At 46.7% G+C, this 25,205-nt stretch overlaps 10 protein-coding genes across 10 annotated transcripts; 5 read left to right on the top strand and 5 right to left on the bottom strand.

The window, feature by feature from the left end:
- Positions 1-1,533: 1,533 nt before the first annotated feature.
- On the top strand, positions 1,534-2,946 carry FOBCDRAFT_227103 (uncharacterized protein). Its single transcript, XM_031185510.3, has one exon. The coding sequence runs from the start codon at positions 1,631-1,633 to the stop codon at positions 2,756-2,758; it is 1,128 nt and encodes a 375-aa protein (XP_031036645.2). The 5' UTR covers positions 1,534-1,630; the 3' UTR covers positions 2,759-2,946.
- A 1,255-nt stretch (positions 2,947-4,201) lies between these two features.
- FOBCDRAFT_138385 (ADP-ribosylation/Crystallin J1) lies at positions 4,202-5,185 on the bottom strand (the record flags this gene model as incomplete). The annotated part of the gene is made up of 1 exon (XM_054705222.1): positions 4,202-5,185. The coding sequence occupies one exon, from the start codon at positions 5,183-5,185 to the stop codon at positions 4,202-4,204; it is 984 nt and encodes a 327-aa protein (XP_054561197.1).
- A 154-nt stretch (positions 5,186-5,339) lies between these two features.
- Positions 5,340-6,724, top strand: FOBCDRAFT_276182 (uncharacterized protein; the record flags this gene model as incomplete). Its single annotated transcript, XM_059611514.1, has 2 exons — positions 5,340-5,426; positions 6,287-6,724. 2 exons carry the CDS (start codon positions 5,340-5,342, stop codon positions 6,722-6,724), a joined length of 525 nt encoding a protein of 174 aa, XP_059465235.1.
- A 1,083-nt stretch (positions 6,725-7,807) lies between these two features.
- Positions 7,808-9,761, top strand: FOBCDRAFT_295433 (amidase signature domain-containing protein; the record flags this gene model as incomplete). The annotated part of the gene is made up of 6 exons (XM_059611861.1): positions 7,808-8,140; positions 8,192-8,461; positions 8,521-8,662; positions 8,722-9,455; positions 9,504-9,591; positions 9,646-9,761. The coding sequence occupies 6 exons, from the start codon at positions 7,808-7,810 to the stop codon at positions 9,759-9,761; spliced, it is 1,683 nt and encodes a 560-aa protein (XP_059465234.1).
- A 48-nt stretch (positions 9,762-9,809) lies between these two features.
- On the bottom strand, positions 9,810-11,210 carry FOBCDRAFT_276180 (uncharacterized protein; the record flags this gene model as incomplete). Its single annotated transcript, XM_031185512.2, has 1 exon — positions 9,810-11,210. The coding sequence occupies one exon, from the start codon at positions 11,208-11,210 to the stop codon at positions 9,810-9,812; it is 1,401 nt and encodes a 466-aa protein (XP_031036647.2).
- Positions 11,211-11,640: 430 nt separating this feature from the next.
- On the bottom strand, positions 11,641-13,644 carry FOBCDRAFT_164207 (major facilitator superfamily domain-containing protein). Its single transcript, XM_031185514.3, has 6 exons — positions 13,451-13,644; positions 13,330-13,400; positions 12,911-13,274; positions 12,121-12,861; positions 11,967-12,071; positions 11,641-11,911 (listed from the first exon to the last, which is right to left on the bottom strand). The coding sequence occupies exons 1-6, from the start codon at positions 13,568-13,570 to the stop codon at positions 11,678-11,680; spliced, it is 1,635 nt and encodes a 544-aa protein (XP_031036649.2). The 5' UTR covers positions 13,571-13,644; the 3' UTR covers positions 11,641-11,677.
- A 476-nt stretch (positions 13,645-14,120) lies between these two features.
- Positions 14,121-15,704, bottom strand: FOBCDRAFT_203676 (FAD dependent oxidoreductase; the record flags this gene model as incomplete). Its single annotated transcript, XM_031185515.2, has 3 exons — positions 14,121-15,008; positions 15,070-15,638; positions 15,692-15,704. 3 exons carry the CDS (start codon positions 15,702-15,704, stop codon positions 14,121-14,123), a joined length of 1,470 nt encoding a protein of 489 aa, XP_031036650.2.
- Positions 15,705-19,409: 3,705 nt separating this feature from the next.
- Positions 19,410-21,388, top strand: FOBCDRAFT_164206 (aldehyde dehydrogenase domain-containing protein). The gene is made up of 6 exons (XM_059608417.1): positions 19,410-19,778; positions 19,829-20,061; positions 20,115-20,330; positions 20,387-20,480; positions 20,548-20,851; positions 20,907-21,388. The coding sequence occupies exons 1-6, from the start codon at positions 19,446-19,448 to the stop codon at positions 21,200-21,202; spliced, it is 1,476 nt and encodes a 491-aa protein (XP_059465233.1). The 5' UTR covers positions 19,410-19,445; the 3' UTR covers positions 21,203-21,388.
- A 782-nt stretch (positions 21,389-22,170) lies between these two features.
- Positions 22,171-23,246, top strand: FOBCDRAFT_203674 (uncharacterized protein; the record flags this gene model as incomplete). The annotated part of the gene is made up of 4 exons (XM_059609076.1): positions 22,171-22,180; positions 22,243-22,584; positions 22,640-23,158; positions 23,212-23,246. 4 exons carry the CDS (start codon positions 22,171-22,173, stop codon positions 23,244-23,246), a joined length of 906 nt encoding a protein of 301 aa, XP_059465232.1.
- Positions 23,247-23,346: 100 nt separating this feature from the next.
- FOBCDRAFT_164201 (general substrate transporter) lies at positions 23,347-25,167 on the bottom strand. Its single transcript, XM_031185518.3, has 2 exons — positions 23,812-25,167; positions 23,347-23,759 (listed from the first exon to the last, which is right to left on the bottom strand). The coding sequence occupies exons 1-2, from the start codon at positions 25,122-25,124 to the stop codon at positions 23,414-23,416; spliced, it is 1,659 nt and encodes a 552-aa protein (XP_031036653.1). The 5' UTR covers positions 25,125-25,167; the 3' UTR covers positions 23,347-23,413.
- Positions 25,168-25,205: the final 38 nt, after the last annotated feature.

Genomic DNA, 25,205 nt, shown 5'->3' with positions numbered 1-25,205 from the left:
TATATAGTTCTTATTAACCCGACCTGATGAGATTATTCAGAAGGAGGTAACTGATCAATGCAAATAGAATCGACCTATAGTAATATTAAGTTATCTTTCTGGCGCAAGCTTCGTAAAGCTCGGTTACAATTGAATGTGATAGGGAGGACTCTCGTATCTTCGCCTTCACCTAGAAATATGCGCTTTGAAAGTGATGTATCTCTGTTGTGATTTGCCTAAGTATAAGATAAGGCAGAATATCCTATAGGCTTGGCGTGACTCCAATCGACCACGGAAAGACATCCGCTGAGTGTCGAGCCTGGAACCGCGGAACAGCTTCAGTAGTCGAATTTGGGAAGGCTTTTAAGTAATTAATTTCCATTTAAATAGGGTTGTTTAATTTTATAGGCTTCCTTTTGTGTATAAGATTTAACGGGGATTTCTTAAAATTATAACTTGAGAAAAAACCTTGAATTTATTTTAATTACTATTAATAAACCTTTAATTAAAATATTCTTTAAGGAATTATAATTACTTTTAACTTTATATAAGATAAAAATAACTTCTTTTTATTATTTAAACTTAATTTTCTTTTAAATTTATAAATGAGCCTTAAAAGATATATCTAAGTATTCTTAAAATGTAATCTTTTCTACTGCCAGCTACCGCACTTCTACTACCTCAACTCAATATCACAATGGAGTCTACCAAGAACAACGCTCGGAAGATCTGGGCCGCTGTCGTTCGTCACGCCAAAGAGCATCACCAGTCTGTGAATGCCGTAGTCAATGCCTACTATCCTCAACCATCATCACTTTCTCCTCGCACTGTCGCAAAGACAGTCCAGTCCACCTCATCAACTCCCCGATCTTCTTATGAGACGGATAACTGAGTGTCTGTTATCGTTCTGGTGTATTCGCATACATATTCGCTTGCATATCGGCAGGTTTGGAATGGCAATATACGATGCTTGGAAGAGTATTGGCATAGAGCCAATGGGATTTATAGCGCTTGGTATAATCAGTGTTTATTGGGCCACATTTCTTGCTAGCTGGGATAACTTGGGAGCGTGGTGTTAGGATTGAGTTAATATGATAATACTTAAATGTTTTCTTTTCCATCATGACGCAACAAAGGTGACTGCAGTAACTTGCACGTAATGACTTAATCTCGAATATGGCGATGCGCACTCGGCTGACTTTGGGCAGAGAACACAAGGGCTACAGATAACATCCATTTTAACAGGTTTTTTACGACCACTAATTGGTTGGTTCGTGCCCCTTACCTGATCCGATGTGACAAGCTTCTAGCGAAACGGGTGCAGTAGCCGCTGGTGCTCAATCCTTATTGCTCACATTTTCGGCCCCCAAATTGCCCCCTGTCTTTCAGAATTCAGACCCCTGCGTCAACTGGGTCTAGCAGCAACATTGGCCCTCTTAATTGGAAGAAGGTGAGCATGTGGTGCAGGGTGTTTTTAGCTCTTACTCAATAATTACCGCACTGGCTAGGACAGGACTTTAAAAGCGCTGACTATTTCTACTATTTCTCTGGGCGAGGACCCCGCTTTCTCGCACACAACATTTCTCTCGTCCTTGGACCAATAATTTGGCATTTTATAACTCCATAACGACCTTCGCCAATCTACTATACAATGCGTCTCTTGCGGGTGATATGCCTTCTGGCAGCTCATGGGCTGTACATATCTACCGTCTCCGCGGTTCTCGACCGGTCTCGCTCCCAGTTCCGGTCATGGTTTCCCACAATAGAAAAATACTCCAAAGAACATTGGATGAAGGAAGATTGCCCTAAAGAGTTCGAGGCCTATTTCGATGAGAACCTAAAGGAAGAAGGTGGTGCTCACGTCTACTCAAGCGACTTGATGAACTGTATTCTCAATGTCTATGGAGAGGTCAACAAAGCAAACATGGCCGTCACAGCTATCCTGCTGGCGCTTCTTCCCGGAGGTCTGGTACAGTTTGGACCTAGCATGGCTGAGATAAGCCTCTTGAGCACCCGCAGACCAATCCTTGCCATGCTCCTAGGCTTTGGACTAATGTCACCAAACCCTAACGAGTTTGAGTACGAGGCCATATTGGAGAAAGCCTCTAACAACAACGAACCCCTTGTACCCCTACGCATTTTAGATGGACGCTCCTTCGCTGCAAAGGTTCTTGTGTCTCTTGTTGAATATGGTATCGGGTTGGCCGCGACGGGAAACTTGTTCTGGGAAGTCTATAGGTTCACGTATCAGGCCATATCCCTTGCCCCGATGGTCGTCTACATTTACGGCTTGCCAGAGACATCTATACTGTTTGGTTGGGCCTTTCTGAACATACCAATCTACCTGCTAAGCTTTGGCGTCTTCGCATTGACCTTCCGCCGGACGACATCAAGAAGCAATCTTGTTAGCTTTATCGTTGGCGAGCTGACTCCTTGTGGCCAAGGCCGAAACCTTACAATCAGGCGCCGAGACAACAGGCGGTTTCAACAGAACCTTCTTGGGACTGCTGTCAGAGTGATTGGAGGTCTTCATATCATTCTTGGCACTGTTCTCATCGGTAGCATTGTTCTTATCCCTTTGGCAGACTCTTTGCCGGTTATCTACACCTTTGTCTTCGCGGCTTTATTTACAAGGGCTGTCTTGGTTTACGAGTTAAATGGTCTGGCGAGAAAGACGACTATAGAGAAGGAGAACATGTCACGGGAAGCTGATGCTGAGGCTAAAGGTCTTCTAGGCGTTAATTGTATCCCACTGACCCAAAGGGATATGGAAGAGTAATGCGATCTGATAGCATGCCAGCACCGTGACCAGTGTTTACAAGGGGCCTGGTGTTTCGGAGGTGGAGAGGACTGCTTGGAGGGAGGATATCAAGAAGGGATCGAGTACTGGTAACTTGTCTTGAAAGACATTAGTAGAGTGTAGGCTTGAGATTGAACGAGATGAGCGATTTCATTGTTTGCATTAAATAATGGCAGTGAATCTACTCGCTAGTTGTAAATGCTATCACATGCAGTATTAAGCTAGCACACAGGCCTGCGCCTACTGTCCAGCAAAAGATTTGACGGTCACCCTAAGCTGGAAGTAATCATAAGTTACTCTAGAGGGCATATTCCACATATGATCAACCAGATAAAAAGGAATACTGCTTTATTTGGCGTGCAACGTGGGTTTACAGAGGTTATGGGTAATGACATTTGGATTACAATATCAGGAATGTTTAATATGCATTTATTGCATTACCTCTTGGGAAATATGCCTCATAAAAAAGTAAGTTTAGCGTTGATTACTTTTTTAGCCATAAGAAACTTGGTAAAAAATATTTGGAGATAATTGGAAGAGAAAAGATCCTCGATGAATATTAACTCAAGGATTTTACATCTGAAATGCAAGACAAATATTATTTGGTTGAGCAGATTGAGCCAGTGCACTAAGTTAATAGATCTTCTAATTTGTTTATACAGTCTCTCGACCTTTGACTTTTGAGATAAGCACAATAACAGGCCCTTAAACCCCGATCCTAGGTTTATTGCGCGTATGAATGTGCCAAGAGAACACGATAGGGACAGAGCTGTTAATTCTCTTTACATAGGAACAATAAATCAGGCAGTAGCCCCCCCTCGCTTCTGGCCTTTATAATTCTCATCTATATACCATTTCAAATTATCCTTTCTCGTGAATATGTTACCACAACTATTGCATATTCTACTTATAGGTAGATAATTAGTTTAATCTGCCTACAATTTGTACATATTCCACACATAGCACTATTTTTCCTTTTCCCCGCTTACCTTTTCCCAAGTACAGTCTTAAGACACATTCTATAGTAGCATAGATACTGCCTAAGAAAAAACAACATAAGCGATTCCTATATAGTAGCAGCTTTATATTTGCAGTCTTTCTAATTATAAGTGAGTTGTGGTTCTCTTTTTGGCAAATTAGCCAGAGAACTGCCTATATAAGACACCTAGTATATAAAGGTTAAACTAAATCCTGCTATATTATATATTTTCTTTCTTAAATTTGCAAGTTAGCCTCTGAGTCACGCAACTATCGAAGGATGCTTTACAAAAGTCCTCCATGCAGGGTGGGGCGAATGGGGGCGAGAGCTAGCTTGTGGATGGGTTGTGTTTATGCAATGACGAGAGATTCCAACTGTAAGGAACGCAAGACTGGCCCAGGCTCAACAGTGTATCCCTTCGGCTTGACGATACCACTCCTAGCTCACAATGATCTACGTAACAAGCCCAGGGCGATGCTTTTAAACTCCTCTCCATACTGTAGCTTTGTTCTCCAACGCAATGGAATTCCATCTTCGCCGTCCCTCGCACCGAGCAAACCGCCCGAAATCGCAGCATTTGTATCCGTGTCGCCACCGATACGCACGACATCAACCAGAACATCCTCCAGCCCACGCCTGTCCAGCAATGCCGCAATGCCAATGCTTAAGGAATCAAGAACAAAGCCACCACCATCGTCCTTCAGCTTCGGCGAGGCACCCTTCTTGGCCATAGTGGCTATACTAAGTTCTTTTCCCAACTCGATAGCTCGGTTTACCTGGGCAGATTTGAGTGCAATTGCAACATGTTGCCCGGCGGCGATGGCAGTTGCGGCGCTGCTCCCGTTAATCAACTGGGAGACAATCGTGTTGTAGGCGGCGCAAGAGACGGTACATTTCTTATCGTCATGCGTTACACGGCTGATGCGCTCGCTCTCGACGATGAGCGTCTCCGGATCAGTCTGGAAAAGGCCAGTAGGGATGCAGCGCATTAAACTGCCGTTACCGGCCCTCCCCCTACCAGCTCCTGCATGGTCAGGGTCTCGTGTCTCTCGATACTTTTCTAGGCCATCTGCTACCGCCTCCCCGATATCTTTTGGGCGACTCCCAAGCTCTCTACCTGGCCAGTCACCGTCCTCCCATTTTAGGAAGTTCTCTGCCGAGAGACGAGCAATATCGTCTCCTGGCTGGAAGTCTCGATAAGCTAGCAATACCGCGCGGGTCATGTCGGTATCGTCAGTCGCCTGTCCAGCAGACCACGAGAGAAGCCCTCCACCAATAAGGTCTCGAAGACCACCTGGATAATCGCTTGCAATTAGGTCATGTGGGGCGAATTCGAGGGTAGCACCAAGCGAGTCGCCAGCATGAACGCCGAGCAGGGCACCAATGATTCGAGATTCATGGTCGGACAGACGTTCAGGGTGAGACATACTGTTGACGAATTGGTGGGCCTGTTATTCTGAAACTTAGGATAGAGGTTAGTCTAGTCTACCATGAATAAAGTCTATGCTTTAAGTAGGCACTTTCCTTGGTGCCTGAGGTAGTCATAATATGGTGGCGATCTGTGATGACAGCTTTACAAAAATGCCGATCGAATCGCAATCGCTTACCGGCGAATTTTGGCCGGACAATCCTTCGTTCGAGAACACTGTTGAGCTTTATGGGTCTAGCGTTAGTAGCCAATCATTATATACGTAGTAAATATAAGACGGACTCGTTTCGCCGCCAGGTTTATTCAGTTGCTTCTTACGAGATTCAGCCTAGTGTATCTATCCCCATACATAACTTTATCGGGCATCAGACTGCCATAAGATTGCAAGGAGACAAGGGTCAAAGCTTTTGGGCTGCATAGCCCCCAATGTTGTAGGTTACGCACTGTAGATGTACGCAGCTGCGGCATGCTTCCTCCGCTTGTTCCAAACTTGGACAGAGCTTCCGTGTTAATGTAGAACGTCTTGATGGAATATTGGATCTGGCATTGACAGCATGAGTGTTCAATTTCACACTTGGCTTCAAGGGGTCTCTATAGCGGCAATCCAGTTAGAAGAGATTTAAGTTCGAGGGATTCGTGGAGGATTCAACTTACGATCTCATCACAAGCGCGGAAGAATTTTAGTGATTTCCATCAATAACATGTTAGTTCAGACCTAAAAAGGTCGCTAACAGACCAATCACATAGTTTTCAAGGGTATAGGAGCTTGCCTGACCAAGGTTCCGTCTCCTTCACTCCAGATTCTCCGTCAATCATACTCGAAGATACTGACCACCCCGAAAACTCGTACAATTAACTCCATAATGAAGGAGTTGGGCTTATGTGGATATGATGATCCCACGAGGCATACAGCAATTTGTCGTCCTTGGACCTTGCCGCAGAGCGATTCCGTAGATTCAAGGTTCTTGAGCTTGTCTGCATTCTCCAGCTCGTAAACATATTTATAGCTTGTTCTAAACGCTCATTGAGTTATCCAGAATATGTACAACCAGAGTGTTCATCTTTAAAAGAACCACGATAATCCCTAATCCCCTTCAAGGTCCGATATGTAACTCTTTCCCTTTTATCATTTAGCCTGCCGCTGGCAGTGACTACAGCAACTGTCGACCCATGCGCACGCATTTCCAAAGCAGTCAGCGAGAGCAACTCTTCCCCTGTTGTTGTGACAGCCCAACTTGCCAAGGACTGTCTCGAGTCAATGCCTTTCTATCCCGAACTTGCTGCGAGCTTCATCGACGAGGTCACCAAGTATATCCAGTGGCAGTCTACCCTCGAAGCTCTCAAGAACCCCCCGGAGACATACACATCGTTCCCGACCGACATCTTAGGAGGTCTTAAGAAGATTCGCAGTACCAACTTCTCAAGTCAGTGGGAGTTTGATGCAGCGATTAATGCACTTCTTCATACCGCCAACGACGGCCATCTCAGGGTCGATTTTTGCTCTACTCTCTTCAGCTTCATTCGCAACAAGACGTGATCCATATGCCCCGCACTAACAGCAGTGTGCAGAACGGACCAACCCGAGTGAGTCTTCGTGTCACCTTTTGCTCCACGATCGAGAAGAAGCTTGACGATGGGAGTAGGGCCAGGTCCACTGAGGGCCTCGTGAAGAACTGACCAGCCGGTTTTGTCGGCGGAATCTGGCTTAACGCCGAGGTCGATGAGGCGTTGAACACGCTCCACGTTCTCTGTGACTGTTTGGTGAAGAAATATTTCGCCATGAGAGTCCGCATAGCTGGCGTCGATGCAACGGTCGTATAGCCAGGAGGTCACGGCAGGGTGTTCCATTGTGAATGTTTCCTGGAAAGTTTTCCGGCTTGTAGTAGTGATTGGCTTGCAACGGGAGCCAGTGACTTGGATAGCCTAAGACAATCACAGACGACGGAAAGAAATGCGACTTTGCTTAGAATCTATCCACGGTGACGCATAAACTGTTAACTATGATTTACCTCGCGTCTGACGAAGTGGTTGGCGAGTCTCTGAATTTCAAGGTCAAGGTATTAGACAAGGGCAGATTTGGAGCTCTGTCCAGTGGGTATGTCTGGAGAATGAACTAAATCTGAGTGTAATGACGGACTCATATTCTTGCAAGGCGAGAACTATCAACGAATAATTACAATAATTCTTGAACAAAAGAGCTGCTTGACAAACTTAGAAAGCTCCGGCTCTTTCAAGAACCCGGCTTCTTGGGTAGACCATCTCTTTAGACGCTGTAATGCTTGTAGACTAATATTTGTTAAGGAATACCTAATTTATGTATAAACTTAGTTAAGGTTCAGTTCGCTTTTGTATCCTTTAGGAAAGGCACAGCACGGTATCACACCATGCAGAACATCCCCACTCATACCGAGGCCCTCAGCCGGTGAATTCTTGGCTATTCTATTGGCTCTCCTTTTATGTGATATGAGGGGCTAGGCCTGAACATCTCGACTGAGAGTGCCCGCTAGAATACCATCCATGTATTTATAGTCAGTCAGATCACGCCAGATCGAATTTACTTCAATTAACTATCCTATACAATCAACCTTCCACGACAATATAACTTTCAAACATCTTAACTATGCCTGACTCTTTCCCTGACTCTACCCAGCCCCTCCCAACATGGGAGACGCGGGCCGAGGAGAAGCGGAGTCGTTCGGCCAAAGCCATTCCGAGTTCATGGCTGCTCCCCTCTCATATTATGGACGGACTCAAGGTACCACTCGAATCAAATAAGAACAATCTTATTTCCCTTGATATTCCACGTCGTTCTGGAATTTTGAGTGAGATCGAGCTTGACATCACTGAATCATTTACCACCATGCAGCTCATAGAGAAGCTGGCCGCTGGGGCTTTCACGGCTGTCCAGGTTGTCACTGCGTTCTCTAAGAGAGCAGCAATTGCTCAACAGCTGGTTTTTCATCACCATCAGCTTGGTGCGAAGTGCATGCTGACGTTAAAATAGACCAACTGCCTCACTGAAACCTTCTTTGACGAAGCAGAATCGCGTGCTCGGCATTTAGATGAGCTACGAGAAAGTGGGAAGCTCGCTGGGCCTCTTCATGGCCTCCCTATCAGCCTCAAAGACAGCCTCCAGGTTTCTGGTACTCAAGCTACCATCGGTCTGGTTGCATATCTCGATGATTATTCCAAGATCAATTCCCCTCTCGTGGAGATTCTTATTTCGCTCGGAGCAGTTCCGTTTGTCAAAACTAATGTTCCGCAAACCATGATGGCAAGCAAATCCCAAACAGCCCTTGGAGGATTCTTTTCGGATGCTAATAGGATGTATAGACAGCTGACTCCCATAACAACATATTCGGCCGTGTTCTGAATCCATGGAACACTGCTCTTGGCGCAGGAGGTTCGAGTGGTGGTGAGGGCGCATTGGTCGCTTTTCGGGGATCTCCTATTGGAATTGGAACTGATATAGCCGGTATGTCGTTCCCTTCATCCATTTGCTATTTAGCAAACTTTGTTCACATGAAATCCTAGGTTCCATCCGTATTCCTGCTCTTTGCTGCGGGACATACGGCTTTAAACCAACAGCCGGACGAATTCCTTATGGAGGGCAAAAGGGCTGCAGTGATCCTGGTCTCAAATTTGTTCTAGCGTGCGCTGGTCCATTATCTAACGACATGGAGAGCATGGTGACTTTAACAAAGTTGATTCTCGACAGCCGTCCGGCCAGGTTGGACTCAACAGCAATAGATGTTCCTTGGAGAGAGACTCCTAGCTTGTTGGGGCGCAAATTGAAGCTGGGTGTCCTCCCAGAAGACCCCTCTTATCCCCTTCATCCACCAGTCCTAAATGCCGTTTCGCAAGCTGTTGAGCAACTGAAAGCTGCAGGACACGTTGTCATTGAGTTGACTGCTGAGGAATGCAAAATTGCGGAACTGACCGAGATTGCATGGGGGTTCTTTGGACTAGACTCGACTGGAAGCCGTATTGTGTCCGATTCAGGAGAACCACGCATTCCATCTCGAGATCGTATCGATTCCGAGTTCAAGCGAGTTGCGAAGATCCACCTCCCTGACATGACGATGTTGAGCCCGTTGGAAAGGCTGTCGTTCCTCAATGCCAAGAAAGCAGCTGCGCTAGAAGGATGGCGCAAAGTATGGGAAACCCGTGGTCTTGATGCTGTCGTTGGGCCAGCTGCCCAGAACACGGCGGTTAAACATGACGACTATGGGGTGCCACCTTATACCTGTTTCTTGAATGTTCTTAACGCAAGTCATCTTATCCCGGCTAATAGTTCAGCACTGACAGCTTTACAGTACCCTGCGTGCGTAATTCCTTTTGAAAATGCAAGTCCCATTCCAGGCGCAGAGTTCCAGATACAGGCTGGACAAGCTGGTCCTCCTTGTGAGTAGTCCATAGGCCCAACTATTTATTCCGGAAATGTTCTAACTTTGGTAGATGATCCCGAGTTGACTGAGGGGGCACCATGTTCCATCCAAGTAGCCACTAGTTCAATGCGGGACGAGGAATGTATGGCTATATCGGCCTTGGTCGACAGGGCGCTGAGAGGATAGATCAGGATTGTTGGTTTCGTTCTCCCACCTCAGGCGCCGTAAAGAGAGTCAAGCATCTCGTTCGTAGAGAGAAAGTACATTCTCGATATTATACCAAGACATTATTCCAAAATGGTCCAGTGCTTTCCAGAACGTCTTGACGACACCCTGCACATATTTTGAAAATCCCGGCGATTGGCCGACTAGCCTGGGAATCTTTGAGAACCATGTCTCCCTCTGTTCCTCATCTCTCACTTCGAAACACGCTGCTATTAAAGGTAGTGTAATGTTCAGAACGCTTTTATTGGTGGCAGCTTGTATAATGTCCAATTGTTCCAGGATAGAGGTAGCCACAGCAATCGCTGGTTCGTTGTTGGTGCCAAATGGATGACGCAGTCGGTGTGCTAAGAGCAGAACTCCCAGCTTTGTAACCTGTGCCTGGCAAAGTATCTGTGAGACCTCGGCAGCAGAGGAGTGTTGAGAGAAGCTTCGTGGCAAGTGTGGCTTCCAGGCTTTGACGAGTCGTTCAGTTCGGTCGAGAGCCCCCAGAGCCTCCAGCTTATAGGGGAAATCATCCATATCATCCAGGGATAGAGTATTGTTGATTTCGCAAATATCGTACAGATGTGGAAGCAATGGAGCAAAGATTCCGACGTAACGATCGACATGATGGTCGAATTCAGGCAAATACCGAAACCTCAGAGATGGGAGGGACCCAGCCATCAAACAGTTGAGGATCTCGGGTAGGATGAGACAGGATAGGAAGACCAGCTTGTCGGGATTCAAATCATGGCTCAACTCGTATGTTTCTCTCACCAAACCCAGGGTCTGTTTACATATAGGCACAGAATTGGGTGATGCTGAGCAATAGTAGGTAAACGATATGATCAATCCTCCCAAGGCCAGGCATTCCGAAACACCTTCTTCCGTCCTCACGCTGTAGTTTCGCAACTTCTGCAGTGCTAATGAAGCATACTTGTAACACTCAGTAGTTGACTGACACTCGCTGGCTAGAGCGACTGCAAGGAAAGCGTCCCGCAAGGTGTATCGCGAAGCGATAAAGTGTGAGACAAGTAACTGGCGATGTCTCTCCCTGAAGCTTGGGCCAACCAGCCAACGGTCCATTGAGGCATCGCTGAGAAGCAAGTTCTGAAACACCTGTCTCTCTAACGTGGAGAGGTCATCGAACGGTGATAAAGGGCGGGGGAGAACTGGACTGGTCAGGCAAGTGAGGTCGGTGTCATTAGGACTTGGTGACGACGAGTCACGATGACCTTTTGTGATCGACACTCGCACTAGCTTTGCAGCTAAGCGCGGGCGGCCAGCTTTCTTTAATGGACGTTTGTTCAGGCACTGGAAGCCCAAGCGACGACAGCGGGCACAACTGGTTTCGGTGTCTTGCTCCCAGTAACAGCGTTCCTTGAGGTTGTGGCAGCGGTCACAAGCGCGTCGAGACATAGAACGAGGCATATTAAAAAGGAGATTGTTTTAGGGCAGGAATAGGCGAGAAGTAATTAACTCTGGCGATTGATGAGAGTCGTTGAAACCAGCGTGACACCCGATCCTCGGTCTGTTCGTTATCATCCTGTCGAGATAAGCCTTTCCCCGCAATCGGAACCCGTGGGTCTTTCCGATCCTGGCATAGATAAGTCGATCCGATGACCCGGAGTTTCAGATGATAGCGGGGAAATGAGGTGGCTGAGCTTTCATCTCTGTGTCACGAAATTATTGACTTGATTGAGCTTAGGTTGAATCGCCACTAGGCTCCCATTACTCGGGCAAATGCGAAATGCCCAACCAGAATGCTCAATACTCAGATTGAACAAGTCGAGCGATACCTCACATGTGAATGCTATGAGAGCTAGCAAATATGTTTCTATTGTATAGAAAACACTATGCCTAAATACTGAGATATCCCACATGACCAATATCCCATGTCAATACTGCTTCATGACATAGTTATCATACTTGCCTGCCAACTGAACACGGCACTTCCGACCCCAAATGGTCATAGGTATACATGTCAAAGCAACAACAGCAGAAAGGCACCCCAAGACCACAAACATATTATAAACACCCATTCCATTCATCCAGGGCGTGGCGGCGAACACAAGAGCGGTTGCAATAGCATTGCGGATGAAAACAACGCCAGTCAAGGCAGGACCCACAATCTTTAAGAGACACATTAGTCGATGGTCAAGGATTTTGAAGCCGAGAAGAACTTACAAGTTGATAAGAGTCTTGGAGGTAGGTAAGAGCCATATCGCCGCAACCTCCGATCGCAAATCCAATGAAGCCTGCACCAATAGCATTAATAATCCAAGGCATTCCCTGATATCTGTCAGCCTCTTTATTCATGTTCATATTAAACCTGACTGACCTTGGCAATTGTCAAGCCATACATAAGGCTTCCAACAGTCATGCTTAACCCTGGTATCAAGAACAGCCATAGTCGAGTCTCAGGTTCATAAATACCCCCACGACGCTTGGCAATCTGCATAATAAAATAGTCCACGAGCGGTCCTCCAAAAATTGCTCCTAAAATCGCGCCAATAAAAGGAGGCAGATTCATATTTCCTAGCCCGGCAGGTGTGAAATTATACGGGGGGAGGGCGTACAGAGAACTCTGTGTGACGGCCAAGAGGGAGAGCATAGCAACAGCCCAACCGTATTGCAGTGCAGCAAATATGACAGCTGGGAAAGTACAGAGAAGCTGAAATGGTTCATAGATGTCTCTCCAGATGGTACGCCTTTGATGACAGGCGTGCTTGTCCAAAGTCAAGAATGCATGTCGTTGCCAGTACGACTTCATGGGAATACTGTGGTCTATCTCAATGGTATCGCTGTAATGCTGAGGCATGGCCTCATCGTTGCTCTGCGAATCATTTGGAGAGGATGGTTTGGCGATGCTGCTGACTTTACCAAGATGGGTTCCGTCGGGTAAAGACGTGGTAGTTGGGGCCTCTTGGCCATTCAGGGCCGGTGGGATATACTTGGATTCCTCGAGGAAGAATATCATGAAAACACTAATGATGCCTATCAAGACGGTGCAGGACCAGCATGCCCAGCGCCAGCCCATTTTCACGGCGACCTGACCTCCGTAAACTGGCCCTAAATAATTCTATGCTTGTTAGTCAAGACTAAGCGTTAAATCTCGGAAGAATTCTTACCCCAACAAGGACCATGCCAAGATAGATACCATTCATTGTACCACGTTGGTGGACGAAGAACAGGTCTGCGACTGTGACTTGGAAGAGCGCTTCGTTTACTGCTCCAGCAACACCAGCAATGGCATTACATCCGAACATGTCTCCAGCAGTATACGTCTCGGCTTGCCAGGCACCAGCTGCAAACATGAGAGCGGCGGTGGCGAGGTAAACGGGACGACGGCCAATTCGTAACGCGATGGGGACAAAGATGATACAGCCGATAGCCAAGCCTATCATATTCACAGCATAGCCGTTATTCATAGTATCATAACTTAAGCCGAGCTCTTCGTTGAAGTTTTGCCAGAATGGCACGCTCATGCATGGGCTTCAAAACGGAATATTAGTCGGGGGATGAGGCGGGGTTCGATTGGAGGACCTACATGGCGAACATCATCATGGAATAAAGTGAAAGCAATATCATATGGAGTGTCTTTCGCCAAGGACTCCAGTTCTATTATGAATTGATTAGCCTTGTTCGAATCGTGGATCGCGTATCCGTACCAGTGGCTGATTGGGGTCTGAACTTGGCTGAGGAGCCAGAATCATATGGGTGGCTTGTAAGTCATTGATGCGCTGCGTGCCCGGAGGCAACGCGTCGATGTTCAAAGCGTTTTCCGGCATGATTATAGTTAACGAGCCGCTGTAGCATGTAGTCCAGTCAATGAATTACGGGACGCGTCGATGTTATATGCCAAGTTTTGGACAAGCCGTCCATCCCTTATCCTACTGTTCTCCAATTACCGAAATGCGGGGTTCTTATCAAGCCTCTTTGCAAGCGTCCAATCATGGCACGAAAAAATGACCGGCTTGGACCGTCAGCAGCTGGAAAGGGATTGGTCAAATAGGCAAGTGGATAATAGGCCGGTTCAAGGCTGGGTTTGGCTGAAGCCTTTGACGTTATCTTTGCTGATCACCGCTGGTGTTGCAACACTACAACTACCGGGGAGACACTGCGCTATCCCGGCGCGACTAGCTGCCATAACAGGTATAGTTTTGGACATTTTGTTTCCTTTTCAGAAGGGCACATGATAAACAACATGCATTACTTGCATAGATCATATCCAAGAAAGACAACAAACATTCACACTGATACGTATGATGAATCGACAGCTATTTGAGTTTCAAAGAATGTATTCACAGCCATTCATTCCGTCACTCTAGCTAGACTTTCTCATTCACTAGGGAACGCCGCAACCATTGATTCCACCGCCCGCTCCAATGTAAGAGACTCCAGCCTTTCCTCAGTGACGAGAAATGATGCCGGCAGCCACGAAGGCACATCCTCACCAATTGCCATCTTGGCAACAGCCAGACCACTCAACCAACACTTATCCATCCCATGACCGTTGAACCCTGCTGCAATCCACTCATCACTGCCCGCTCTCCCAGTTGATTTCTGGGCCAAGTTGCCTACCAGAGGCAATCCATCTGGAGTAAATCCCATGATACCAGACCAAACTTTCCTCGTCTTGGCATTGTCAGCATCTATGAATATCTTGGGGATAATGGATGAGATATGCTCTTTTGCGGTGGGGCTCACTTCCGAGTCATCACTCGTGAGCAGGTTCTCAACCTCCTGGCTCTCGCCTCCAATAACAATCTCACCAGTTTTCGCATTCTGTTGCGCATAATAGAGCCCAGGCGTCACTGTTCTTGTCTCCGGGTCATAATAACCCTTGTGGGCCTTGGTCCATGACAACTCGTGGCCAAGTCTAGGAAACGAGTCGCCGGGATCTTGGACCGAGACTGTGCCCCTAAGCTGATAAACTACCCCGGTGAGATTAGGCAGTAGGTGTGATGAATAACCATTCGTGCAGTGAATGATCTTTCGTGCTCTTATGACACCTCGTGGAGTCTGCAGGAAGTACATGTGCTCGGCCTCGCCAGCGACTCCTTGAGAGGATATAGAGAGGACGGGGGTATTAGTCTCAATGCTGAATCGACTCTTGTGGGCGTTCAGAAGACGCTTTTGAACGATGGTGATAAGTCGGTACGGCCAAAGAGCCCCAGCACCCTTTTGTTCAGAGACAGCGACTCCATCTCGATACTTGTACTTGTTCTAGAGGGACAAGAGATGTCAACACAAGTTCACGTACGTAGTGTAGCGCAATACTACTGACCTTAATTACATCTTGATCTTCAATAACCCCATATGCAAGTTTCGTTTGACCAGCGGTAGCTTTCATTAGCTCAAATGAGCCTTTGAGGTGTTCCAACGTTTCTCTGTCTCCAATTGTGGCAGTGGCGTTGACTTCGCGAAGTTCCACAGCGTCTTGTTCAAACTCATCCAGCTGAGCAACTACTGCTTTAAGCTCTGCAATATTGGCCTCGGAGAAACGCAAAATTTTGATAGCTTCTTCAGCTCCCAAACTATCAGCAAGGTCTTGAAAGCGATCGCAGATGTCGGAAACAAGATGACCACCGTTGCGGCCTGTAGCACCACTACAAGCGGTGCGAGCTTCCAACATAGTGATCCGCCCAGCCGCTCGAGGATGGCTGAGCAAGGTGTGAGCAACACTGGTGCCAGTCACGCCGGATCCAATGATAGCGAAGTCTGTCTCAGAAGGCAGATCCGCTGATTGGATAGTATATATTTCCGAAGGAGGTTCTTGCCAGTAAGACGCAGTCGGATTAGCAGAAGGTAGCCCAGCTGTGAGGCACAGTCGGTCCTTGACCTGTTGGGCAAAAGCTGGCGAGATTCAGTGACTGATACGCCAAGTCGGGGTGGCATTAGTGACCTACCGTCTCGGGACATTATGAGAGCAAAAATAAGTTATCTGGGGCTGTGGTTTTCCTTGTCCAGCAGTTGCAGTTTTACAATTGGCAATGTAAAACAGCCGTAATTTATAGCTGTTGCTTCTAACTGACAGATTGGCAACCAAGGGGGCTTCTCCACACTCCAAAATCGCAGGCGGCCTATTAACGCACATCTGATTGGACAGTGTTGCGGGAGACTTAGCGCGACCCATTCTGGTGGTGGCACGCGCAGCAGGGGAGCAAATAAGAGTGGGTTTAAAGACCTATTCTCACTCGTTGATCTTTTACCTACTTATCTAACTGCCTACTACAATGAGAATGGCTGTCCTTTCCTAGACATGCCGACAAAGGAGTGTATGCATGTAATCGCCTCAAGGCTGGGCGGATCTGGTCTGTTCCTTCGTTCAAACTGATTCTAGGTTTCATATTCCAACTCATAAGTGGTTACTTCACCTCCCTGTGCTCGTGCGTTGGCTTTACATGCTTCGCAGCGATCGCCTGGTTGAGTAACATGAACCTTTCCACAAATGTAGCAGAGTCCTTGGTCAATTCTTCGCTGTTTACGGTCTCTGTATCTTCTTTGATGATTGTCTTTGCAAGTCTGGCAGTCCGGGCGATTGAGCAGCGCTTCTTGGGTGCCGCACCTATAACAGATTCTTTCTTTCCCAAGATTACGTTTGTCCTCGGGCGTCAAAGGACGGCGCAGCTGGTCCAAATGACGTTGGCAAAAGATGTATGGAGGATAAGCACGTGCTGTGCACAAGATGCAATATCGAACCTCGGGTGAGTGCACGTTGCCTTCGAGGCGATCTAGGTGTCTTTGACGACAAGTTGGACAGCGCAGAACACATCATGGCAAGGGATTACTACAATTCAAAAAGTACCATTAAACATTGTTGCCCCTTGGTCTCGAAGGGTTCATAACAGGCAGGTAGGATAGATTTCCTTGAGACTGAATAGGATACGGGTTTGAACCATAGGAATTTGTATGCAGCGGGCGGGTATCGTCATTTCGCGAGCCATAGGCTTGATCATCATAAGTTTGCGAACTGTAGGGATGCATATCATGAGCTGGATAACGAGTAGGCTCGGAAACGTAAGAAGAGACATGGCCTTGCATGGTATAATCTTGGTGATATCCCAAAGACCCATTCGTATCGAAGCTCTGTGCCAGCGGTCGTCGACTATAGGCATCTCTTAATTGGTATGGGTTTTCGGGTCTAGGATATAGTCTTGGAGAAGCAACTCCTTCGTTGTAACGGTGCTGGCCTTTTTCTTGGTGCGAAGCGTAGCTATCGAAACTTCTAATTGGTGGTAACTGGATATTTTCGGTGTTCTCATAGCTTGATCGGCTTGCACTAACCTAGCGCATCACCTACCAAACGCGAGCATGATCCCAATGGAAGACCGCAGTGGGGAACCATTTATGATACGAATACCGAGGATAATAGCCATATCCTTATGAATGCAGTAAAATGAAGAAGAAACCATGTGGTAATTTTTGACCTATGACACACGTTCTACAGAAATCTAAAACCAGTCATCCAAATTCCCAAGACTAGTTAGTTTTAATATATAATACTTCCTAAAGTTGTATTAAGGTTGATAGCTATTTTAATGCTTTTATTTATATAAAGGCCTCTTAAATAATATATTAATTACGCCTTTAGGTAATATATTTAAGGATATAATTAAGAGTTATAAGAAGGTTACTTAGGATATTTTAAAGTACTTATTAAATTTTCTTATTAGACTTTGTAGAATATATATTCTTAATAGTAAGAAATACTTATAAAAGCCTAAAAAGGAAGAGAGTATAATAGTTGTGAGTGCAGCCCAAATCCATTCTCTTTACTCACGCGAGAAAAGTCAAGCTGATGTCTATTCACTCTGAAATAGGCATACTCGGTCATCGAGGCAGCGCAAATTCATCTTGCAAAGTCATTGGCTATGGCGATGGCACCAAGCGTTCGCGTCAACGCTGTATCTCCTGGGTTCATGGAAACTGTGAGAAGAAACAATTTGTCTTTGATATTTAAATCTGTGATTGACTTTTTGCCGCAGAAATGGATTGCCGGGTTCCCGTAATCAAAAATAGACCAGGCTAGAGACAAGACTCTTCTCAAGAGAATCACCGAGGTTGAAGTACGTATACCCTAGAGCCCGCACTACAAAGCAAGGTGTATTAACCATTCAAAGGACGTCGCGGACCAGATAATTTTGCTCATACAATCAGAGTCTGTGACAGGAACAAATGTTGTCATGGCTCTGGGTTTGTTATCTGAGGGCTACAAAATGCAACCCTATATTATCTAAAAATGATACTGCATATTTGATCACATCGGAAATGCCCCATGCGAAAAATCGTTGAGAGGATGGATCCTGGAGAAAACCTCGGCCTTTTCCTGATTAGGTTCAATATGGTGCTCCAATCCTATGCCAAGGTTGATCAGAGTAAATCATTTGGTCTACAGGAAAATTGCCGAATACCATCTCCTCGGATGATTTAACCGTTGAGGAAAGCTAAGCACACTAGGCAGCAATCTACCTACCGTTTTCCTCGGAATATGTAGTTATTTCCTTGGAATTGGCAGCCGTTTGTGTTGGGAATGAAGTGTCAGTTGGGGGCCATTTTGATTAATTCAGCCTTGCACTCGCATTAGGATTCGCCAAGACTGGTAGTCACCGATGATCTTCACATACGAATTCTACTGGCCAACCGAGCTGAAAACCCAAATCGGAATCTGGTTTAGATCAGAAAATCTATTTAGGGTTTCACCATAGAAACTTAGCAATAATCACTATCTTCGCCGCGGCGCTGGGCAGGTCTTAACTTAGACCTTCCTTCTCGAAATCATCCTCGTTAATAGCTATCTTCTGCAGCTGACGGGCTTTACAATAGGAACTCTATTTGAAGGAAATGACAAGCCAGAGCAAGGGACAACAATTTATTTATAACGCTATTTGTAATATATATCATTCTCCGAGTTAGGCCACAGAGTTATTGATCAGGCCAAGATGAGGATCTCAAAGAGAGGGGACAACAGACTAATCACCTCAAGAGAGATCAATTACAAACGACGGAAGAACCAATCAGACTGCCTAGTATCTAAGGCCACAAGCAAGGGCAGGCCAGATCAAAGAAATGACTGCTGCTTTAAATGTTATTACGAATAATAGAGGCATGGCACATAATCTGGGGTTCAGGGGGGTAGATCGGATATTATTGTGTAGTCTGGAAGGTTGTAATTTGTAAAGCTGAAGGCTGTCGGTAACTTCTATCACAGCCGAAGGTTGGTGAGAAATATGTAGCTCTTGTCACGCGCATTTTGATTGGACTGAACACCTCATAGTGAACTAGGTGTAGGGGAATGGTGGCTTAGGAGATAAATAATGGAAGAAGCCGAAACTATGGCGCCCGCGAAACCTTCTTTATACATATGATGCCACATATGCCATCAGATGATAAATGATCACACAAAAGTAATATAAACGTCATCTCGACGTTTTTTAAGCCATGCGTACTTGACTATTGGTTGAATCTCGCGGGTGCTGAGATGTTACGTAGATACCACAGCGCCTACTACCTGCATGTTCGGAATTCGGCACAGATAGACTGATAGTATTTTATTAGTAGAGGAGAAGGCGAGTATATAGTCTAAGCATCTTCTTAAAAGTAAGTGATTGCATTTCACACTCCCTACAAACTTGCTATCGGATCCGCTTCTCTCTTCTCACGATGTCTCCCGCCGTGGTTGAGGGCTCTAAGAACGCCGGAAGTCCAACCTTGGATTTTACCCGCGGTTTTGTGCAAATCATTAACGGCGAACCCTCCATAACAAAGGAAACCCGATACACCGTCAATCCTGCTAATTTGCAACCAAAAGAAGAGGTCCCCGTAGCGACCAAGGATAACCTTGATCATGCTGTTGATGCAGCCCGAAAGGCTTTCAGGACCTGGTCAAAGGTCTCATATGAAGATCGTCGCAACGCTGTTCTTGCTTTTGCGGACGCCGTGGAGCAAGTCAAGACGGACTTCAGAGACCTCTTAGTATCCGAGCAGGGGAAGCCTGCAAGTCTCTCTGCCCATTTAATTCAATGTTACTAACCCTTGCTGTTCAGATCCCTCAAGCCGATGTGGAAATTGATGCTGCTATTGCATTTATTCGGGCGCTCGCGCATATTGAGCTTCCAGAGGATGTAATCGAAGATGACGACAAGCGAACCATCATAACACGCTACGTCCCGATCGGCGTCGTTGGTGCTATTATCCCCTGGAACTTTCCATTTCTATTAGCGGCCAGCAAGATCACCCCGGCATTGCTGACGGGGAACGTGGTTATCATCAAACCTTCGTCGGTATCCCCAAGACTCCCAAAGCCATGAGGACGTACTTATTGAACGACAGTCCATTTACTCCCTATTGCGGACTTAAACTCGTCGAGTTGGCCCAACAATTCTTCCCACCGGGAGTTGTACAGTCATTGAGTGGGGATGACAGACTTGGCCCCTGGTTGACGAGTCACCCGGGCATCGACAAGATCAGTTTCACTGGATCTTCGACAACGGGCAAACTAGTTCTTCAGAGTGCGGCAGGAACTCTGAAGCGTGTTACCCTTGAGCTGTTCGTTCTAGTAAGCTGTGTTGTTAGCACTGTTCAGTTATACTAACTGTGCGTAGGGGTGGCAACGACCCGGCTATTATCTTTCCCGATGTTGACGTGGATAAGGTTGCAGAGAAAGTTGCCCTCTATTCTTTCCTAAACTCAGGCCAGGTACGAAGAAACCTCAAGCTCCTGAATACCTAATACAAAACCACTGGCTTACCTCTGTCGATGCTAGATCTGTATTGCCCTAAAGCGCATCTATGTCCATGAATCTATTTATGAACAGTTCAGAGATGCCATGGTTAAGCACATTAAAACCTATACTCTAGGAGATGGATCACAAGAAGGAATCAGCCATGGACCTGTGCAGAATTCTATGCAGTACGAAAAAGTAAAGACATTCTTCGAAGACATCGAAAAACAGGGCTGGAAGGTTGCTACAGGCGGCAAAATTGATCCCTCTCCAGGATACTTCATCACTCCAACGGTTATTGACAGACCGCCGGAAGATTCTCGCATTGTGGTTGAGGAACCTTTTGGTGGGGAATTCTTTTAAGTATTCGCTGAACCCGTAACTAATGTTCAAACTACCAGGTCCAATTGTCCCCCTTCTGTCTTGGAAGGACGAAGAAGACGTCATTGCTCGAGCCAACAATTCTCCGATGGGACTGGGTGCTTCTATATGGTGTAACGACCTCAAGAAGGCGGAAAAGGCCGCGAGACAAATGCAAGCTGGTAGTGTGTGGATTAATACTCACTTCGATCTTTCTCCCATGGCACCTTTCGGCGGGCACAAGGAGAGTGGTTTGGGAGTCGAATGGGGTACGAATGGTTTGAAGGAATTATGCAACGTGCAAACTCTGTTTCTGAACAAACATATTGTTACTTGAGATTTGGAAGAATAAGACAGCATACAGATTGGATATAGGCTCTTGTCTAGTTAGAGGCTGTTTAGTCTATTAAGGTTGAGCTCTATTTTAAAGCTAGGTTTAGTAAAAGTCTTTCTTATCTTATATTCTAGTTGGAATCTACTCTCCCATAACATAGTACTCTATATAATATATGTTATACGCATGGTAAGTGCATGGAAGTTTCCTTTTGGTGATGAACTCAGGAGCACAGATGCTATTGGACAAGATATTGCCAAAGACGGGGCAACAAGGTTCAAAGAAGCGGTGGCAGACCTGGTCAAGCCTTTGGGTGCAACTGTTATTCTCCCAGCTGGCAGTGTATTCATGTTCAAGGGATTGAGCTGCACACCACAAAACGATGTCTTTACTCAGCTTGCGTATGATACGCCTATGGTATGTTCAACGAGGCTTCAAGAGTCTAAGGGCGTCTCCTGGAAAAGCTCAACAAAACCCTCCTGAGATAACAGGGATCATCCACCATAGTCACTTTATCTTACCTTTTTTTCTGATACTTGTCGAATCCTCCACTATCTTGAAACAGAAAACAATGTACCGCAGGTCCGATGGTAGGCATCAATGTAGGAATCGCAGGCACTGGCAATGGTAAGGAATTCTGGTTCTATAGTATTACATCATTATAGGTTAATCTCCGCTGAGGGGGTTGAATAATTGGGTAGAGCCCAGCGAAAAGTCGTCGCGAACATCAATGACGTGGGCTATCCTGTTAGACCCGTTATTTACAGTGTCTCAGCGTCATCAGATATCTAATCGCGAAAACTGATGCTGGTATTTGCAGGATATTACGTGCTTGATATGGTTCCTTCAAATTTATATTTGGCCTTTTTCTATGTCTAAAAACTTGCAGTTTTGGAGGATCATATTATCATCTTTATTCATCTTCTATTTGGACCAAGGTATTGCATTAAGTTCTCAGCATCGTGGTAACCATGGCTACTCGTAAGTCAACCCTTTCAGCAATAAATCATCTCAACCAAAAGCATTTGCTGAATTGTTTCCAGACCACGCGAAGAATGAAGTTCTCAAGGCCGCTGCCTTATTTGATGTATCTCACATCACTGCAGTCGTAACAGGCGGCGCAACCGGTATTGGACTGATGATCACCCAAGCACTACAGTCCAACGGAGCCAAGGTCTACATCACAGGTCGTCGCAGAGAGGTCCTTGAACAAACCCAGAAGACCTATGGTACAGGTCCTGGAAGCATCCACGTCCTGCCAGGTGATGTCAGCGAGAGAGATGAGGCTATCCGTCTTGCGGAGGAGGTCGGCAATAAGGAGCCAAACGGCATTCACCTACTCGTCAACAACGCTGGGATTGCGGAGGACGACAACACCAAGTTCTGTAAGTTGACTGATCTGTCACACCGGAGCTCGTGCTGATGCAGGTCTTGTTCTAGCCTCGGCTGGTGAACCAGACACAAGTGACGCCAAGGCTCTTTCGGAGCACTTCCTCAAGACTGAGCCACAGCAGTGGGCCGACACACTGAAGACGAATGTGACAGGGCCATACTACATGTCTATGGCCTTCCTACCGTTACTGGCCAAAGGGCGTGAGACTACTCCAGGGTATTCCTCCCAAATTGTCAATGTCTCCTCGATCTCAGGAGCCATGAAAGGTTCCAGTATGGGCCAACCAGCCTACGCCACCTCCAAGGCTGCTCTTACCCACCTCAGCCGCATGATTGCTACCCTTACCAAGGACATCAAGGTGCGAGTCAATGTTATCGCACCAGGGTTATTCCCCAGTGAGATGACTACTGGAGAGTCTGATGAGGGTAACAAGAGCAACATTGACAAGAAGATGACAAACCCAGCAGGACGACCTGGTCATGACACCGATATGGCTGCGACTATTCTTTTCCTTGCTGGAAAGGGTGGCTTGTTTTATAATGGCCAGATTGTTTATCCTGACGGAGGTAAGTTTCTATTAATCGACTTATGTTTAGTCTTGTATTGACTTTTTCCTTAGGTTCGACACTGATCAACCCAGCAATCGCAAATTGAAACTGTTGTAGCTGATAGAGCGGAACTAGATAGCTATTACAACATGGCACATGGAGTTGACAATAAACAAGATCTTTGTATCATAAGTTGAAAATACGTTGTTTAGTTGTTTGAACTAAGTGTGACTATAACTTCTAACAATATGAAGTCCTGTTATATCAACCACTTCAAACCTGCTCGTTTTCTTCAGCAATAGCTCGAGACTTCTCGGCACTAAGATCAGCACCCTCGGCATTGCGTCGGAATTCCTCCTCCTGCAGTGTCAACTCTTCAGACAGTTGGCCATGGGCCTTCCACACAGGCTTGATCTCAAAGAGGCGATCCATGGTGTCAAGAGGCAGGCCCTTGGTCTCAGGAATGAAGAAGAAGACGAAGGTGGCAGAAAGGATCATAAGCGACGCGAAGAAGAAGTAGACTCCGTAGCCCATCTTGATAAACATCTGGGGAGTAAAGCGAGAGACGATGAAGTTCCAGAACCAGTTGTTGGCAGCAGCGGAAGCTTGGCCGAGTGATCTGCAGCATGTTAGTAATGTGTCTAGATAGAGAGATGATGGAAGAAACGTACCTGGAGTTCTCGTTGAACATCTCAGAGTTGAGCACCCAGGGGATTGGGTTCCATGTGGGGGAGTAAAAGGCAGTCCAAAGGTAGAAGAAGAAGACGGCAGCGATTCCACCGCTCGACATTTTGGGAGCCTCAGCTCCATCGGCGGCAGCAGCAGCAACCTTGGCAGCGGGGTCTGCAATCTTGATATAGGCTCCGATAAACCACATACAAAGGGAACCACCGACTGAACCGATAATAAGAAGCTTTCTGCGTCCCACGGTCTCGATCAGGAACAGGATGAAGATGATGGTAATGGCGGTTTTGACCACGCCGAAGATACCAGTGGTCAAGAAGGAGGTGTTGGTGCCCTGGATGCCGATGCTCTTGAACACAGTAGGGCTGTAATAGTTGATAGCGTTGATACCGGAACCGTTTTGCCAGAGGAACATCATACCACCGAGGAAGAAGCGCCACTGGACCTTGCGGCTCTTGAGCGCGGTGAATGGCTTCCAGAAACCAGGGCCGACTTCCTTGTTGTAGCGCTCAAGTTCCTGGTCGATGTAGCTGACCTCTTCGACGAGATAGAGGTCATTAGCGGGCAGCTGTCTCAACCAGCACAGGTTCTTCATGGCTTCCTCACGGCGACCCTTGGAGAAGAGCCAACGAGGCGACTCCTTGATCCAGAAGGAACCGAAGAGTAGCATGCCTGCAGGGATGAGCTGGACAGCGAAGGGAATGATCCACTGCTTGTGGCTAGGAGCCATGGTCTCAGCAAGCCCGTAATTGATCCAGAAGCCGACGAGGCCGCCAATCTGCCAGCCAAGCTCGTAGATACCAACGAGGCGACCGCGAATAGCAGGAGGAGACAGCTCAGAGCAGTAGATCGGAACCATATTTGAACAAGCGCCAACACCAACACCAGCGAGAACACGGCCGCCGATAATAAGTCCCAAGCCACGCTCAGCATTAGCGCCAAGCATCATACCCGCGCCAAGCATGAAAACAAAGCTGAAAGCAATAAGGGAGTATCGTCGGCCGATGAAGTACGAGGTGATGTAGGCGAATAAACTGCCGAAGAAAGCACCGGCTTGATAGACGGAGACGATGTTGGACTTGAGAAGAGCGAGGTCATTGGGTTCGTACGAGGCAAAGTCGAATTCCTCGGTGAAGGACGGCAGCGCGATCGTGGTGCCGATAAAGGCAGAGTCGTAGCCGATCATGCATGATGCGAAAGACGCGATGGCAGCGCAGGTGTAAACGCGCCAGTTGTAAACGGACTTGGGAGTCGGCCTGTCCTCATTGACGGCGAAGATGTTGTTGACGGAGAGACCCATGATGGAAATTGTCAGCCAGCACAAGGGGGGAGAGTTGTGTCTGTGGAGGAGATGAAGATCTGGGGATCGAAAATAAGTATG

Source organism: Fusarium oxysporum, chromosome VI (assembly GCF_013085055.1).
Source record: "Fusarium oxysporum Fo47 chromosome VI, complete sequence".
In the NCBI taxonomy this organism is placed as follows: domain Eukaryota; kingdom Fungi; phylum Ascomycota; class Sordariomycetes; order Hypocreales; family Nectriaceae; genus Fusarium; species Fusarium oxysporum.
This window is presented reverse-complemented; position numbering and strand designations above follow the sequence as displayed.